A 19,802-nucleotide genomic window follows, 5' to 3' on the forward strand; every position below is an offset into this window, starting at 1 on the left:
TTGATCTTTTTGTCCATGTTAATTTTTTTTTACAGAATAGTTACTGCACTTAAACTAAAGACAATAAATAGTGCCCCCACCCCTTGTGTTTCTTGGCTTTACTATCTATTGGCTTCATGTCTTACAATAAATTATTATCCCAACACATTCCCTTCAATTATTTATTTGTTTATTCTTTTTAATTTCAGAGAAACATTCTAGAATGCAGCAAGCTTGATGCCATTAGATAGAGACCAAGGGTTTATTGCTCAGCTGCCAGTTTGCAAAGGTCAGATGCTACATGAAGCCATCAGCAAACTTTCTCCATTCCCAGCTGTGATTATGAGTGGCACTGGCTGACACTTCCAGTGTTGTGGATTCAGAAACACCCAAGGAAATGGACTGGAGAATGACCCCCATTGTAACAACTGGCAGAGTATCGCATATGAAAATCAAAAGCTGTGGGCTCATTCCCCCCTTAAGGTGATAAAAAACTGAACAACCGTTCCCCAGTGAGCTAATGTTATCAAAAATATATGTAGACACACGGAGACAAGAGCGCAGACAAGCACGAAGGCAAGTGTCTCTGAGTGCGCTGTAAGCTATTATGGATCTTCACCAACTAGCCCAGTCCAAAACCTTGGCACTCACTCAGTTCACCCACACATTATGAAAGCAAATTCTGACTTGATAGTGACAAAGAAATATAGAAAGCTCCGAGTGAGAGAAAGCAGCTCAGCCACAAAATGTGAAATCGCATTTGGATACGTCCAAGCAATACCAACATGAATTTTGAGGGCTGCTTGGACTAAACTGTCTACTGGTTTAGAACGTAAGAAATCATCATCTATTACTTCGTAGAATGTCAGTTACTGAATAAGTTGAACTGCTAGTCTGTCAGCATTGAAAATGTAAATACATGAAGGCATGCCCAAGCACCGGTTATGGGAAAAGCCAAATAGTTTGAAACACAACACAATGTGAATGTCCATGTAAGCTTACAATATACAGTAGACTCTCAGTAAACGGAAATCTGTTAAATGGAACTACTGCTTCAATGGAACTATTGCCTCTGCAATGCTTGGTTTCTGGCTTGTATTCTGCACTCATGTTCACCTCTCAACAAATGGAACTTCTGTTAAATGAAACATATTTTCCCAGTCCCTTCAGGTTCCGTTTACTGACAATGTACAGTATAATGTCAACATACTCCACACAGTAATAGCAACAGTCAGGCTGATTCAACTTTGGTATATTCCTTTGCAATGTTTTCTCCAGAATCATACTTTTTATATGACTCTGTGACTCTGTGCTGCATGTCTCTGCCAATGCACCAACCACATTTTCCACCTCATTTCATGGTTAGTACATGAAAACAAAGGTGCTATCCGAGGACGTTTATCAATGACACACAAAAACGCATACAAAAAGGAACAAGGAGTGTGCCGTAGGAAAACAACATCTATTGTTTCCATTCCTTATGTTCAGGGTGCACCAGAATTCGTTCAGAAAGCACTTTGTCCACTGGGTATTAAAACCATTTTCAAGCCTCATTGCACTTTGGGAAACGTGTTCACCAAGCCCAAAGACTGTGCCCTTGTGAACGATCAAAGTGAGTCGTTTACAAGTTACCGTGCGGTGACTGCGATGCCACATACATTGGCAAAACAAGCAGGATGCAGTCAAGGCCCAAGGAGCCCAAAGGAGACATCGCTATAGCCACCCGTGTCATGCATTCCAAGACAGAACTTGTTGAACACTGCTGGACAATGGGGCACGTCTTCAGCTTGAGTAACGCAACGACACTAGCTCGAAAACAAAGGTTTCATTCGTCGTGACAAGTCAACATGCAACAACAAACACAGCCCCCTAGCAGATGTGTACTGTTATGCCACAGGCATGATCCTCCTTTGGGAGTGCTTCTTTCCACAAGTACGAGCACAGTTCAGGCAAACTCTTCCCCCCCCCCTCGCCCTAGCCCCACCCTCCACGCAGAAGGCAGCACCGTGCAGTTCTGGGCAAAGCGTCGCCTCCTCCGCCGAGCCACCGTGCCGTTCCAGGGAAAGCTTCACCTTTTCCTCCAAGCGCTGGGAACTGGTCTCGTAGAAGAGACCAAAACGTTATTTAAGGTTGTGCCGGCCACATGTTCGAGAATTTTCACCTAAGCCGACATTGTCGTGCCGGCCGGCTCTGTACGAACTATAAAGTGCTATAGTAAACGTTGCTACCTGTTGCTGTTTTCAAAACCGATTGCCTCCCTATTCCGCCTTTGGGCGAAGGCTTCAGCGAAGTCCGTTCGACTGTTCGCCGCTTTCGGCTACTGCTACCATTGCAAGAAAAAGGAATTCCTAACAGTGATGGCAGCGGTGGGATTCTATCAAACCCGAATTTATAACAGTGGTTGGCAGCTTCGGAATACATTAACCCTGTTCTCAAAGTTTGCTGCTCTGGGATACGCTATCCTACGCTTGGCAAGTCTGATCGGATCTTTGAGCACGAGGAATACTGCCGTGATAGCATCTGGCTACGCTGGGGTATGCTACCCTATGTTTGGCTCGCCAGATCGGACCCCTGGAAGCTCGAGCACGACCCACCTGATATCGGCGTTTGGATACGCTGGAATACGTTACCCCTGTCCTCAACGCTTCACTGCTGTGGAACCCGCTATCTTGATCTCAACTGCTCGGAGTTGGAGTGAATTCCTGCAGGCTCGAGGACACCCATGACACTGTTCGACAGCAGCCACAAGTTGGACCATCGTCGGCTACTTTGGTTAGGTGAGTGCCCAACGTTTATGGTTCAGTTTGCCAGACCTCTCTAGGACAGGCAGATGTTAGGGGAATGTTTTTTGTTTTGTTGCTTATAATTTCTTATTCACGTGCTTTAAACCATGAGATTAGCTTTAGAGTACGGTGAATATCAGTAGTAGAGCATCACGAGGGACGAGATTGCGATGGAGCAGTACCTTGTGGAGGACCTCCTCGCAATTTGTGGAGCCATGGGGATTTCTGCCGAATTAGCTAAAACAAGGGAAGCGATTCTCGAGGTGATGCGGCAGAGAATGTGACTGCCGGTGAGGCTGATGAGTTTTGGGAGCTCATTTGTGAGCAAAAGCAGAAAGCCGAAAAGAGTTGCGAAGAGCTCGACGGTCAAAGACGCGAACAATGGGAAGCCGAGGCAAGTTGCAAAAGAAGGGAGCATGCACTCAAAATGAGAGAGCTTGATTGTAAAACTCAAGCACTTTAGTGTCAGCAAGCGAAATGCCAGCTCCGAAACTTTCAGATAGACGAGAACGTTGCACATTTTCTCGACGATTTTGAGGTTGTCTGCAGTAATGTTAGTGTCAGTCGCGACCTTTGGGTGGAAAGGCTCGTCACGTTGTGTCCGCACAAGATTGCGCACATTTTGCGTTGCTTACCTTTTGAGGAAGCAGGAGACTTTAGTCATGCTAGATATGCTTTGATAAGACATTTTTTTCTTTCAAATCGTGCTGAAAGTCAGATACAGACAGTGCTGAAACACGTCCTAAGGCGCCAGAGGTAGACGACCGCCGAAAAGAGCGAGAGAATGAGGCGCGACGTAGAGCGCTGGAGGACGAGGCGAGCTGTCGAACGATGGAGGCTGAGGCCCGTCGTGTAGCACTTGAAGGTGAAACTTGCCAAAAAGCGTTAGATGAAAAGGAAAGACGGAAAGAGCAAGAGGCTGAGGCTCGTCGCTATGCGCACGCCGCTGAAGTGCGTCAGAGAAAGCGGGACGCTGAGGAAAGTCGTGAGGCATCTGACGTTGAGGCTCGTCACGAGGTGCAGGACACCGAAGAGCGTCAGACAAAACCGGACACAGAGGAGCATCACGAGGAGTTTGGGGCGGAGGCCCATGGGAAGCCTAGGGACGCAGAGGCGCATCGTAAAGCGCTATAGACGGGGCCGCTTCTCCGAGCACATGATCGGGATGAATCACGTCAAATAGAGCAGGAGGCTGGCTACAAAGGCCTGGGAACACGGTTTATTCTGGAAAGGGAGAGAGAATCCTTACAAACTGAAGAGACACCTTCAGGCGAGTTGATTGGCTTTAAAGGCATCAGTAATCCCATTTTGTCGCAAGCAGAGACAGCTAGCAACGAGCCCGAGGAAAAGCTAGCTAAACAACCTGGAGCTTTGACTCCACAAAGTGAAGGCAGCGTACTTGCGAGTAAGAATGCCAGGAGCTGTGAGCACGGCGGTCAGTTCCATTGGGAAGAGTTGCCGGCGAAAACATAAGGCGAAGTCGAATAACGCCAAACACGCGAAAGTGGCTAAGCGCGATGGCTCTCAAGATGCCTTACTCAATGTCAGGGCTGATGTCGGGACAAAGCTCAATAAAAGAAGGTTGAAGTTCAGGACATCGCTGAGATCTAGATGAAACACGAAGCACGTTGCGAAGAAAGAAACTTCAGTGAAATTCTAAAGCTGAAATCTTTGTTTGGTCTCTTCTCCAGAGCAGACACCTAACAATGACAACAAAGATAAGTTGGTTCAGCCGCATAGAGTTTTGACAGAGCCTATCGAAGACAGCTCACTTGTGAATAAGTGTGTTGGGGCTTCCAGCATTCCTAACCATTCGAAGAGAAACAGGCATCGGCAAAAGCGTTCGAAAAGAATTCGAGAATCGCTCAAAAAAAAATTCTGTTTGGTTTAACAGTGTCATGCACTGACACTTGACTAAAGGTGTGTCCACATTATGTATTAGTCCTGAGATAAGTTGCTCGTTGTGCTATTTTTTAGCTGAGCTCAATCTCAAAGAAATATTTTCATTTCTGCTGGTCTGGTGATTTAATCAGCATTTGGAGGGCGCTTGCTTTGGCCAGATTGGTTTGGCTTTGTGTTCGACTTCGTCGTTCCAGTGATCCCCTGCAGGGCTCTGAAAGTCACCATGGGCAGAGAAAGCAGAACAGCCACAATTCTCAACAGTCAACCAGCATCCCTCCTTCCGAGCCGTGCTAGACTGCTCAAAACTGGATGCATTGTTTGGCGGCGGGGGTGCTGTTATGCCACAGGCATGATGCTCATTCGGGAGCGCTTTTTTCCGCAAGTACGAGCGCAGTTCAGGCGAACTCTCCCCTCTCCCCTCCCAGCGCCACCTTCCACGCAGAAGGCGGCACCGTGCAGTTCCGGGTAAAGCGTCGCCTCCTCCGTCGAGCCACCGTGCCATTATGGGGAAAGCTTCATCTTTTCCTCTAAGCACCGGGAACTGGTCTCGTAGAAGAGACCAAAACGTTATTTAGGGCCGTTTCGGCTCCATGTTTGAAGATTTTTGCCCCAGCCGACGTTGTCGTGCTTGCCGGCTCTGTACGAACTATAACCTGCTATAGTAAACGTTCCTACCTGTTGCTGTTTTCAAAACCGATTGCCTCCCTATTCCGCCCCTGGGCAAAGGCTTCAGCGAAGGCTTCAGCGAAGTTCGTTCGTCTGCTCGCCGCTTTCGGCTACTGCTACCATTGCAAGAAACAGAAAATTGTAACAGTGGGGGGCAGCGGTAGGACGCCATCACGGTAGGACGCCATCAAACCCGAATTTATAACAGTACAGAGACATACGAGACTAGCACTGGATTGTGTGACCTCTGCTCATTTAGTGCCAGTGCGTACTGAGGATGCAACCTGCATAAGTGCCAAAACGTCTGTGTAGATATTGTTATATTTTTCTTGTGTAAAGCCGGAATACATATTTTTGAATCACAGTAAGATATCTTGTGTTCAATAAAGGTTACAGGGGCCTGATTATTCTTATTCATCATCATGGCTTTTTCCCTTCTTTTGCTCTGTAACTACAAACTTCCCCAGACCTTCCCCAACTGCTTAATTCTTTTTTTCTTTCTTACACTCTTTTTAATAAGCAGAACAGCTTAAGAACTTGGACTGTCGTGTGTTGTGATCGCTTGGCATAATGCAGGCAAAATCACGAATAACATAGCCATCTATAGCATACTGAGTGTACGCTCGCGCAAAGGAGAAAGCAGCTTCCTCTTGTTCTTAGATTGCCTTGATGATGATACTGTCACTGGGTCGTGACGTGGACAAAGGGAGGACACTCGATGTTAACATGAAAAACTGTTTATTCTGCCAAACTCGCCAGCGCTGCCAAGCGTCAGCGGGCCATCAACTAACAAGCGGTGAAGCGCGTCGCCATTTATACACATGGCATCCAATATTCTAGTGCTATCGCTAAGCGGTGATGTAACTTCCAGAATAATTATGTTCAAAAAGTGGGCATCATCTTATCAAAATAATCTACGAGTATCACGAACGTTCTCGAACAATAATGTGCAGTGCGCTGAGCATTCCTGACACAGAAATTAGGGGGCGAAAACCGAATCAAAGAAAAGTGAAAATGAGAAAAGCGTGTGGCAATACTAAGTGAAGATTATTTGAAGGGCCCAGGCTGTTGTATGCTGTCATTAATTGGAATAACGCAGGCAAAACCAGGCATAAATATAGGAAAATAAAAGAAAAAGCAAGCAAGAAATAGAAAGAGAAAAATAAATATAAAAATAGAAATATCAAGAAAGGGAAAAAAAAAAGGTAGAAAAAGTACATAAGAGAAAAGAAGAAATAACTGAAGAGATGCAAAGAAGGCTGCCCAACTCCACACTTTCTTCAGACTGTGCGTTGCTATAGAGCCAAGCTGCCTTAATTTTCAACATTGGGGTGGGAATTGCGGGGTATCCTACTAGCAGTTCATTGATTGTCTTTATTTAGGTTCATTTTGTGTCTGTTCTCACTTTGACGCTACGTGATGTAGCTGCCTAGACAACACAAAATGGCTGGAAAATGTTTTGCAGACATCTAAATATCTCATGGTTCCACATAAAGATGCTCGGATTATGCAGGTCACTGGACTATTCAAGGTCATGTGCTTTTGAAAAACCCTATAAAGCGATAAATTACAGTGAACATCATTGAAGTATTTTATATGCCGAATTCGCAATAAGAAAAAAAAGCTTTTACATGAAAGTCCTGTGATTTCTGTCTGTGAAATCAAGAATGCTAACATAAAATGTCTCAATACCTAATAATGAACCTATATAGAGTATTTGTGACATCGCTAGATCCAAGTGTGTGCACGTGTGAAATATGGTGTGAGATGAAAGTAACAGAAATAAATAAGGCTGGCCTTGGTCTACATTCTAATTTCTCATACATTTATGTATATATAAACAGAGAAAAAAGGTAATAATCATATGAACTTTGCAAAGATATTTAAATATTTTTGTAGCATACTGCACATTTCACGATCAATACCTGAAAAGTTAAAGCATACTAAAAAGATTCACCGTGGTCTTCCCAAATGATTTTCAAATGATGCCTCAAAGCAAGCCATGAGGACAAGGTTACAATACATTGAAGGGCAGTCGAGAATGTCCTCGCATCAAATGTATTCTGAAGACATTTTTGATGTAAGTAACATGTGTTGTTTAAATTTTAACTAAGCCAGAAGTAATTAAACAATAACAGCTTCTCATTCTGTATAGGCTTGGGCAAATATTAGAATTCTTCGAATATTCAAAAGAATAATGCAGTATTCGAATTTACTTTGAATAAAATTTAATATATTGAAAATTTCAAATTATTTGAAAGGAACGAATCGGTGCACATTAGTCCACATGTAACATCTTGTAAAAGTAGTTTCACTGCAGTAAAGAAATGCTAAGCACTGAAAGCACCTAGTTAAATATACATATATTAATTCACATGTAACTTTTTGTAAAAGTGGCTTCACTGCTGTGAAGTCATGCTTAGCCATGAAAACACATAATAAAGAGAATTCCGCACTGCCACAAAACCTTACTACAAGGTTATATGAAGATATTACCCTCACATCAATTCATTTTTTTTTCAGTTTAAAATCTTGTTATACAGAATTATATGCTCTAAGTATAACAAATTTTAGAACTCGACATATTTTACAGGCTATCACTTGCATTCTACAGAAAGTGAAATCCTTCTACTATTCAAGGTTGTTTCCAGTTCCTTTGATGCAAAAAGAAAAAATAGCATTTGAACAGGCCTTGTTTGAATTTCCAAAAAAATATTGTGCAGGTTAGTATGGTTATCACAAATATGCCCCTCTTTTTCTAAACTATGCGATATATACACTATTCGAAATCGATTCAAAATTATTTGACCAAAATCACAATTGCTTCGAATTAGCTTTCAACCTAAAATTCACTATTCACCCAAGCTTCATTCTGTGAAATGCCTCAGAAAATCTGAATAACAAGTGTGCATGTGTAATTGCTTCTTTACTGTTTGCTGGTGCACATAATAAAAAAAAGTAACCAAACATCTAGTAGCAGTGGTGTAGCCAAGAGGTAGTACACTCGGTCCAAGACTGCCTCCCCTCGATTTTTTTTTTTTTTGCCGTGGCATACAGAAAAAAAAATGACCCCCCCCCCCCCCCCTTCCCCTGCAAAAGATTTCTGCCTACTTTCCTGTCTAGCAGCACTCGCTGTTAAGCTAGTTGGTGCATCTCTGAAACCAAAAGTCGGCTTCATTGGCTATTGATTTCAGAAGACGAAGAAACACACAGGCAGAATGAACTTCTGGTAATCAAACATAAAGGCATGATTATTTCCCCATAAGTGTCTTGGAAAAGCTTGCCAAAATGAACACGCTGAGTTTCTAGCTCATGCAGCAGCAAGTATATTTCTTTCATTTTTGCTCATTGCTCACTTGCTTTTCCTGCAAGGTTCGCAACACTTGTTTTTACTTCTTGAATTAAAGTACTTATGAATTGATATTACATATTCACCAGGTTTGGTCTTTCTTTTTTTTGAGGTTTATCATGTGAACCTCATTTACTGCTTATAAATTTCCCTGTCTTTATGAAACAACAACATACCATGCCTGCCAACCTGGAGAGCTTGAAATCCGGCAGATTCGTGAACTAAATGGGCGGGGTGGGGGAAACCGGCAAGAAGAAAACTGCTGTACTAAGTACTGTTTCTCACAGCTGTAGCGATCTCATAAGCGCATGATTGCCTGTAAAGTTTGTAGGTGTCAGCGATCATACTGGTGCTTGTCATTATATAGCATGTACATGTGTGTTTAATTAGGAGTCAAGATCTGCTGTGTCCCCCGACATCTATTATAGCCCCTGCTCACCTGCACGTTGCGCAATCAAATTCAGACTGCGGCGGCTGCATTTTTGATGGAGGCGAAAATGCTGTAGGCCCGTGTGCTCACATTTGGGTGAATGTTGAAGAACCCCAAGAGGTCGAAATTTCCGAAGCCCTCTACTATGGTGTCTCTTATGAGCATATGGTGGTTTTGGGACGTTAAACCACACATATCAATCAATCTATTATAGCGCCTTGACCATCTTAATTCACTTTTTTGCAAGACAACACTGTATTGGGGTGAAAGTGACATGCATTGAACATACGATCATAGCATTTTTAGAGCCGACGTCTTTAGTTTTCTTTTAACTTGAACCTATACCTGCTTTTAGGAAGATTTATGACCATTGACATACAATGGCGAAGGTTACCTGAAATTCTGGAGGCCCCTTGATAAATCGGGAGAGTAGGATTGTACGCCTACCTGCCAACTGCCTCCTGGTGGACCACTGCCAATGACAACATGGTCCAGTGCTTTGGATGAATCGTGAACCCAACTCAGAGTGGAAGGCTCGTCAGAGCCAAGATCAGCATCGGGATGGCACAAGGTGTCTAAGAGCAACGACACCGGGTTGCACGAGCGTCCCTCGAGGCCAGAGCTCAATGACGAGAGGTCCTGCATTCCAGAATGACAGAATAACAGTAGGCAGAATTCGATGAAACAGATGGAAGACAAAGCCAAACCATAATCATTTGAGTATCTCCAGTTTAGAAGCTTAGTGGCTTTTTTATCTGCAATATTAAAGTATATATTGCCATCCCTTTGTTTTTATCTCTCTTTTCATCATATAAAATAGAACAAATGCTCATAAATCAAAAAGTGTATTTTAGCACACTTTTAAGATCACCACGTTCAAGCACGCTTTACAAGATATCGTATTAGTGTTTCTAGCGAGATTTACTTTGTTGAAGACACATCATTTTGACGGTTTCATTGGAGTCGCTTTCTAATTATTGACACGGTTTGGTTCACTATAAACATTTTACAGAAAATATACTGCAGCAAAGTATCTACATGACTCATACAAGGCTTTATACTCCAACCCCTTTATATACTCCAACCCCTTTATAAGAAACACTGATATAAAACAAAAATGGGTATAAGAGGCACCAGTGAACCTAAAGTAAAAGCTGGGCTGAAAAAAGAAATGCATACGAGGTACCCTGCTTATAAGAGACATCTCATATAAAACACAAGAATTGCTGCCTGGAGTATGCCTCTTATAAAGAGGTTTAATTGTATATACTAAAATTATAGGTCTAAAGCAGCAATTACATAAAATTTTAAAGCAAACTGCAAAACAAAATAAAACCTCTAGGAATCTGCCAACTTACAGAGAAAACTTATCTTATACATATCCAACATTTGGTAAAGTCAGAGTATGCAAGGCAGCATACTCGTACCATTAATCTTTCTTATATTTATTAACAATATGCTGCTCAATAAATCTCCCACCATCATGTATAACAATAATAAAGCAGTATTGCTCTAACAGGCCTTTAAATGCCTTTTTTACAATGCTGCAAAATATCATGGGTATGGGGAGGGGATCCTCTTTTCATAAATGTACTATAGTGACTACAAATACCAACTTTACATCGTGATAGTTGAGTGCAGTAGTGAATACTAATGTGTAATTAAAAATAAGTTTTTATCAGACCAAAAATAATATCAGGTTTAACTGTAAATGTAGTTCCTTATCTGAACCCAGGATAGCCAGCACTTTGTCATCAGCCCCTTGCCCAAAATAGGGTAGGACACTGCATGTGCAGCCAATAATGTAATATATTTTCACTGTCTCCAGTAAAATAAATATTGCACACATTTAACCTAAAGGGAACTCTCAGTAGTATGCGAAGCAGCTATGGGTTGACTTGACATTCTCTAAAGAGGTGCTCTGTATTCATCACCATAGACGTTCATGGTTGTGTTTCCTACATCATAAACTTGAAGCTACAATGTCGATAAGTACATTGGCATTCTGGACCACAAGGGTTGGCTTGCCGGCGCTTGCGTCTCACTTCAGCTTCGAGCTCTCAACTCTGGGTCTTGCCAGTGCTTCCACGCTGCAGCCACTTTGCAAGCCCTCGCCTCCACCACACTCATGCTCATGTCTTCATTCATGCTACTACGCTGTATGTGTGAAAGAGAGAAGAGCAAGTTCTTTTATTATTATACAGAGCAGCGCAGCGCTGGTCTACTCGTACCGAAGCACACGCTTAAATGACGCGGATCGAGTGCTCTACCGCAGAGCCATCTATGGGCAGTCCGAGTACTAGCGGCGGCTATGGCATGACAAAAGATAGGCCTTATTCATAAGCTGATCTTCACATCTAAAACTACATGTTGCGAAGGAACAAGCCAGAACCCCAGAAATGTTCTGTATAAATGTAGAACTGTATGCTGGCAAGATGACTGCTAATACTTGTATGGTACAGATGTGTTAATAGGGCATGCTCATTTTCTTACCTGTTCAACTAGAGAAAGATCTCGATTATCTTCAAGTCTTGCATGTAGGTACGGGTTTGGGTGACAGGCACCAGGTGCGTAGTACGGCCAATTACCAGCCAGGAAGTATGACATGGTGATGCCCGATGGCCCATTGCCTGAATAGATCAGATCAGAACCATAATATGAGCACTGGTTATATATACATAATGCCAGATTGCTAAAAATGATTTTTGCACAATACCCGCACTAACTTCTTCTGTTATGTGATTAGGATAAATATAAAAGTGCCAAATATTATACCTATAGTGCATTATTTTTTAATAACCACTAACTACAGAAATATCGTATTTACACAATTATAAGTTGACTTGAATGCAAGTCGACCCCCGAAAATGGCACGGCATAAAAAAAAAAAAGAGAAGAGCACGAGCACATTTCAATAAAAAAAAACATAACACATCGTGAAGCAACCAATCTGTGAAGGTGGCTTCACGGCAGTACCTAAAAAATGTGCACAAAAGCTAGCTTTGCAGAAATACGCGGAGATCATTTTCAGAAAGACTTCACAACCGAAACTCGTTTTCAATTCAAGGTTCAACCCCCCCCCCCCCACCTCGGATTTCAAATGAAGACAAAATCAGTCGACCTTACAATCGCGTAAATACCCTCTATATATGTATATAAGCAAGGGGTGGGAGGACAAAGTCTGCTTTATAGGTTTACTCAGTTATGGTGACTGAGGTTTCTGACCGTTATGGCACTCAACGGTCCTTTAAGTTGCACTACAAGATCTGATTAATATGTTGGGTTTAACGTCCCAAAACCACCATATGATTATGAGAGACGCCGTAGTGGAGGGCTCCGGAAATTTCGACCACCTGGGGCTCTTTAACGTGCACTCAAATATGAGCACACGGGCCGACATTTCCGCCTCCATCGGAAATGCAGCCGCCGCAGCCGGGATTCGATCCCGCGACCTGCGGGTCAGCAGCCGAGTACCTTAGTCACTAGATCACCGCGGCGGGGCGCACTAAAAGATCTGTTTACTTCCCATCTTTATTTCAGCTCAAAGAGCCAGGGGCCAAAAGTAGGCCACTATGAGAAGCTACGTTTTCATTTTTTTTTTTTCATCCATTCTGAAACGTGTTATCCCCTACCAACCAGGGGCGGGGGAGGGAGGCTGCGATGAAACTTGGCCCACCCCTCCCCTCTATGCGGAACAACGCACACGCACACTGCAACAAACCTCGTTTCGGGATTCCACAGCTTCTCAAGTTTGCATTTTGGAGTCTTCGGCACTCCGCTGGTGCACTGCCTCAGCTTTGCGAGCTCGACGTTTGAGCGCATGTGAAGATCACGTGCCGCTAAGAAGGCGTATATATAATTGGCTAGCGAGAACATCTAATATCATCAGGAGCGGCACCAGGATTATTTTACAGGGGGCACCCACAATAAGTCAATTCCTTCAGGGGGCCAGAGAGGTGGAACTTGGTCATTGTGTTGTGTGGCGGCAACAATTTTAGAAAAGCTCCCGTACAGCCACCCCACCCCCCACCCACCCCTTCACGTGCCCACTCTTTGGCGCCGCCTCTGGATGTCATGAATTCGCCACCAGATTTGACAAGCGTGTGCTTCCACCTGATTTCTCAAAGAAAGTTTATGTGAACTGCCGGCTCCGTGATGACGTTTTAGGGGACGCTTCGTGATGTAAGTGCTCCGCGTGAAAGGCAAGCGCTTACAGCTGATTGGTCGATAAACTGACCTACCGGCCAGCTCAGCCAATGCTCAGATACCTACTACTAGGCGGCGGCCGTGGCGGCGGATGCTGCTGCTGCCTCCTCTGCCCTTCGAAATGCGACATTCCTTGCGACCACACAGCAAGTCTCATACGATGCGCTTCATTTATTTTGGCGGCTGATGTCAACATACCTATGACCGAAACGTGATACGTTCAAAACCAAACCACACTAACGGTGCTGCGATTTCCGTGTACACTTACAAGTCACATAGCTTGGCTGGTAAGCACTTGACGTCGTATTCGCCGTGTTGAAGGTCAGCGTTTTCGCTGCAGGCGCAAAAACTCTCTACACGTGCTGTGTCCGAAATTCGTACTCGGATGACTAGAGACAACCGGAACAACTCTTGCATCCGACATACGGACGGCGCGCATGAACGGACCATCAATAAAGCACGGCGGTGGTGTGGCCACCTTGCGATCACAGCTCAGCGAACGGGCGCTGCCATGTTTGAACACATGCCCCGCCGCGGTGGTCTAGTGGATTAGGTACTCGGCTGCTGATCCGCAGGTCGCGGGTCGAATCCTGGCTGCGGCTGCTGCATTTTGGATGGGGGCGAAAATGCTGTAGGCCCGGGTGCCCAGATTTAAGTGCACGTTACGGAACCCCTGGTGGCCGCAATTTCCAGAGCCCTCCACAACGGCGTCTCATAATTATATGGTGGTTTTGGAACGTTAATCTCCCCATATCAATCAACCAACGTTTGAACACGCGATCTAAAGGCTTTTTCCTTTCCACTTCACCGTCGACGATGGCCGGCCGATTCGCCGCCGCCGCTCCCGGATTGAAGACCAGCAAAGCGGTCGCAGCGCATAGTCTGCGCAGCCCGTTTCTCTCTCTTTTTTTTAGGGGCGAAGCTCCTTAAGGCGTGGGCTGTGCGTCCCCTGTATGTAGCCACCTCTCGTTTAGTTCTTGCAGTGTCCACTAGATGGCGGTACCGTCTCCTGTATGTCGCCTTCTCTCGTTTAGTTCTTGCAGTGTTCACTAGATGGCGGCACCGTCTCCTGCATGTAGCCACCTCTCGTTTAGTTCTTTCAGTGTTCACTAGATGGCGGGTTTTGTAGCTGATGATGAAGAGATGCAAGATGTTATAAACTAGACGGCGGTACTTGTAGTTGATGATGAAAGATGCGAGATGTTATAAAATAGGAATAATGTCACATACGGCACGTGTCATCATTGGCGAAAGGCAATCGTTCGATTTAGTGCGGCGACGTACGCTAGGGGGAGCATTGTAATAAAATCGAGTGGGCAAAAGGTACGGAAGATTCATGGTTTACCAGGTTTTCCTCCAGAGCTTCGCCCACTCATCATCATTCACTTCGTGGATATGGCGGCACTTTTTTCTCTTAGACACTGCGCCGTGTCGCGTTATGGCTGACAGAAATCGGGTGCCTTTTTTTCATTCTTTAAGAATCACTGCCACCACCGTTTCTCGCCGTAGGCTACAGGGAAACGTCCGCCCCACGCCACATCGCGGCCGCGCCGCCGAGGAGCCGGCCGTGGCCAACGTTTATAAATGTATATCTATAAACGTTGGCCGTGGCAGTGCGGTGGTGCCATATAGTTTTGAATATACAAATTAGCTGTGAAAAACTGTCTATAATAATTCGGAACACTGGCACAGCCGGGGAAAGGGTAGAGGTTCATCCCAACCACTCACCCGGAAAATTTTCAATATTGCATGCGTACAGCACACACACGAACGCACGAACGAGCTCAGACTACCTATAACTAACCTCCAACCCCCACCCACCCACGGGAAAAAAATTCTGGCTGCACTACTATTGTTCAGTATGCGAACTGCTCGCTCTACGTCACTTCATTGGCAGGTTTGCTTCTGCTGCGAACCCGACAAATCAAGCAAGGGATTTGGGAATAGTCCCCCAGTAAGTCCCGAGTAGCTCCTTCGAAGGTAGCCCTTGCCAACCTGAAGAAAAGGCGGTTGTTTCTCGTTTAGTTTCAAAATAAGGAAGGGGGAGGAAACATAGGTTCGAGCAAACATAGTTGCTTAGTCTAGTGTTTAATGTCTCAAATTGACTTATAGGCTGCACGAAACGCCATTATGGAGGAATCCATGTCACATGGATTGAATTTAGACCACCACGGAGTTCGTAAACGTAACATCGAAATGCGATCGCCACGACCGTGATTCAATCCGCGTCATTCGGGTCAGTAGCGGAGCACCGTGACCACTGGGTCACCGCGACGAGGCAAAAACAACGAGAAAAGAAGACTACTTACCAATAACAACAACCTCCTTGTAGACGGCCATATCTACACGTACGCCTTGAATTTCCTAAAATCAAAGAAATATGAGCAGTTACGAATGTGCTCTCGACACAGCAAGTATACTCACACGGTAAACACGTGTTGGACTGCAGCAACACACAATTATGTAAGACATAGTTGAGATTTGAGTGGACTGCGCACTTGCCCATAGGCTCAACAGGAACCGTTTGCTTGATGGGGCCTATTATTAGGCCTGGGTATCCTCGATTTTAAAGTTACTTTATAATGGAATAAGGCATAACTTCTCCGTTAGAAAAAAAAAAGATTTGTATGCAATATACTGTTCACATATAAGCAAAGCAGTTGTTTTCGGCCAGTATATTTCAAAAAAAGTTTTTGACTGTTTTATTGATTATGTATCCGCGATATATGCAATCGTCGAATCGATCGTGAAGGCTGCCTCTCATTGCCACCTCTTTTTCAAGCTTGTCTGCTAATAAAATAAAACTCTCGACGTGACGGCGATGCACACGGCGAACATTAACGGCCGCGTTCAGCTGCGATTAAAATGAAAAAGAAACTATTGTGTTTAATTCTCCAAAATCAAATGGACAAACATTCATCAACCAGATATTCTTGGCATGACTGGCAGGTAGTCAGCCGGAAGGTATTTGATAGCTGCAACCGAACGTTTGACAAAGTATAAGGTCCGGCTCACGCAGTGGAAATCATGTACTATCAGCATCAAATTAAAGCCGAACAGCGGCAAGACTTCGCGATGATATAGCCGTCCACTTATCAGCAAGGACAGGCACGCACATAAGCGCAGAGCTCCCAAACAGGATGCGCGCGCCTGTCGATGGTGATAACTGGACGGCACGCACTATGCCATCGTGACGGCTTGCCGCTGTTCGGGTTTCATTTGACGCTGATCGAACATGCGATGCGCAAAAAAAAAAATACTGACCCCCCCCTCCCCCCAATGACTTCTGACAGCAAAAAGCTAAAGGAAAACGCAGCCAGAGCCTTGCTTATTGAAGAGTATACGCATATAATATAGCTAGCCTCGCGGAAGTTCTGTATCCCATCCTTGAAAGAGCCACGTCAAGTAGCGTATATAGACGAAAAAAAAAAATGTTAGTTCCACAGTTGGTAAGTTCGTCGAAAATAAAAACAAATTACGCAAACTAGCATAATACTTGCTTATATATGCACACGAGTCATTCGCGGGCATTATTTTTTCCTTCATATATTGAGGAAACTCTACCACAACCAAGTTTTCACTTATGTAAACTTAACTGCTGTTTTAAGACATTGAAAAATAACCAACCAAAAAAGATTGAGAGGTTGGTAACCAAGCCCCGCCGCGGTGGTCTAGTGACTAAGGTACTCGGCTGCTGACCCGCAGGTCGCGGGTTCAAATCCCGGCTGCAGCGGCTGCATTTCCGATGGAGGCGGAAATGTTGTAGGCCCGTGTACTCAGATTTGGGTGCACGTTAAAGAACCCCAGGTGGTCTAAATTTCCGGAGCCCTTCACTACGGCGTCTCTCATAATCATAAGGTGGTTTTGGGACGTTAAACCCCACAAATCTAATCGAGGTTGGTAACCATCTGTGGAAGACATTTGAAGAAAGATGAAAAGAAAACAGTCGAAAACCACCCGTTCCTGCATCAAGCAGCGTCGCCGTTGGAGGCGTTACCGAAATAAAAGAGAAAAAAAAAATACCTAGGAGGATCAAATCCTCATGTGAAGGTGCCCCCGCTTACATGCCAAAAGCAGGAGACACCTCGTAACCTAGGCAGACATTTACCAGCCAATGCATCTTTAGCACTACCTCGGTCGACTAGGACCGTCCAGGAGCCCTGTGAAGTGTTCGGAAACCTCTCGCTCCCTTCCCCATTACAGGCGAGTTCCTCAATGGGCTCCTAGCCCCTCCCCAGGACTCAAATAAAGTTTGTCAAAGTGACCGACTGAACGGGATTTGAACCCGGGACCTCTGCGTGGCAGTCCAGTGTTCCATACCACAGAGCTCGAAACCCTTTCGCAAAAAGACATACCGGCATCATGTCGGACAAGGAATCGGTTAATCTACGTAATAGAGCATGACAGAAGAGTAAAATGACAACCAGTCATCTCACAATGCTAATTGCGCAACGAGTGTACGGTTTAAATCCCACTCACTGGAAAGCACTCAGCCATAATTCATCGTCATCATTTCCCGCGATCTTGTGAAAAGCGGCAAGTGATCTCACTTGCACCAAGTATCGTGTTTATTTCGTGCTGTGCGAAAGAATAGCGCAATGATTCCACCGTATCTTAATTTGCACAGTAAACAACTCAGGCACTGCGGAGCTTCGTCTTGCAGCCAGGTGAACCTTTCGCCCGCCTGCAAGAAGCAGCTCCGCAGTGGCTGCACCCGAGTTTGCCATTATTTCCCCGACGGGAAATACAGTAAATGCACACGCGTGAAAACGGCCGGTTTGGCACAATCGACATGTCACGATCTTGTCAATTCACACCACCAAACAAAATGGGAAAACATTCGCTTAACAACCAAAGATGGCGGAGGTAATGCGTCGAATGTAAAAGCGTTCATAGTTTAAAAAAGAGTAGGTAAGAACCATACATCACACACACAAAGCCAGCAGTCTACTCGTGTATCTTAGACTATTTGCCGTTTTTCCATGACCAGACTCTCCTTCAACGCGCCTTGTCGTCACTTCTTTGTCACGCAAATTCCGGTTTGACGTAACAGAGTGGTCGCATTTTTTGCGCGCCGGGCACTGCACTGCCAATTTTGATATCAACATTGAAATTCAATTGTGAGTATATCAAATTGAGTGCGCGTTTAGTGATTTTTAAAGAAAGACAAAATGTATGTCATAAAAAGGTATGTCATAAAAAAATCCCTAGAGTCAATACTTTAAAAACTAAGAATTTTTCGTTAGTCAGTTCGACTTCAATTTAGCTGTGACAAATCGATTCCATCTCGACGTATAGCGTTCACCTGCAAAAACAACCGAATCCTGACTGCGATAGAAATTTTATTAAAGATATGTATTGCATAGAAAGGTATCCTGCATAACCTTGCTGTCTCTTTAATTGGCATTCTATGACTAGAGGTCAGTGTTAGTTTGTAGCGATTGATTCTTTAATTTAAATAAGCCGAAAAAATTACTTCACGTACCCATTTCAGCCATATTTGCTGACACCAGAAGGGTAGTCAGCAGTCGTGGCAGGATGGTAAAAGTAGAGGCCAAGAAAAAAAAAGTATAAAGACAACTTACAGCAAACGTCATGCGCACGCAATCTGATCAGACAATATTTCACCCTTATGAAATCGGCGACGTCAAGGATATTTCCATTTATAGCCTCTTGCGTATGGCGATACGTGAGGGCTCATGAACACGGTGAAATGAGACACCACGTTACTGCGTACACGCGCGTCATATCGGGTTACAGATTAATGATTGATATGTGGGGTTTAACGTCCCAAAACCACCATATGATTATGAGAGACGCCGTAGTGGAGGGCTCCGGAAATTTCGACAACCTGGGGTTCTTTAACGTGCACCCAAATCTGAGCGCACGGGCCTACAGCACTTACGCCTCCATCAGAAATGCAGTCGCCGCAGCCAGGATTCGATCCTACGACTTGCGGGCCAGCAGCCGAGTACCTTAGCCACTAGACCACCGCGGCGGGGCTATCGGGTAAAAGGTACCGCACGAATGCTGACGAGTGTGGAGTAATGAGAGAGAACCTGCATGAAAATGGGCATCTTGCTTTCATAAATGGGATATGCCTGCAGGATGAACATGAATGCCGGATAGCGGTCGAAACGCTCGAATGAAAAACATTGTTACGTGCAGTATTTATTTATTTTCTTTTTCATTTTTACAGTTCCGCCTCCAATGCGGGTTCGCTTCGATTCCCAGTACCTCCGGCTTCTCTAACGGGAAGACAGGTACACCGGTCGAGCGCTTGTTGTTGTTGGCCCTCGTATCTCGATAAGATGACCTACCTTTTCCGCGGAATTCTCCCTCCCGTCCCTCCTTCCTTCAAAGACGCTGATTAACGCTCCTTTATGATATAGATTGCAAAAATAGGTCTTTGCTCTAACCAAAGCAACACTGATTGGCGAACAGCATGCAACTTTAACACCGCATTTTGCGTAGTGCTTTTCTCCGC

General features: G+C 44.6%; 1 protein-coding gene across 8 annotated transcripts in view; it reads right to left on the reverse strand.

The window, feature by feature from the left end:
- The window catches only part of LOC119176820 (oxidative stress-induced growth inhibitor 2), a 136,162-nt gene that overhangs the window by 4,800 nt on the left and 111,560 nt on the right, over positions 1-19,802 (reverse strand). For 7 of the 8 annotated variants that reach the window (XM_075877597.1, XM_075877600.1, XM_075877603.1 and 4 more), the window contains 3 exons: positions 15,625-15,679; positions 11,603-11,739; positions 9,557-9,748 (listed from right to left, as the gene is read on the reverse strand). In XM_075877597.1, coding sequence (XP_075733712.1) covers positions 9,557-9,748; positions 11,603-11,739; positions 15,625-15,679 — 384 coding nt within the window. The remainder of the gene's footprint in view (positions 1-9,556; positions 9,749-11,602; positions 11,740-15,624; positions 15,680-19,802) is intronic. The other variant, XM_075877604.1, reaches the window with a different exon arrangement.

Source organism: Rhipicephalus microplus, chromosome X (genome assembly GCF_043290135.1).
Source record: "Rhipicephalus microplus isolate Deutch F79 chromosome X, USDA_Rmic, whole genome shotgun sequence".
Classification (NCBI taxonomy): Eukaryota; Metazoa; Arthropoda; class Arachnida; order Ixodida; family Ixodidae; genus Rhipicephalus; species Rhipicephalus microplus.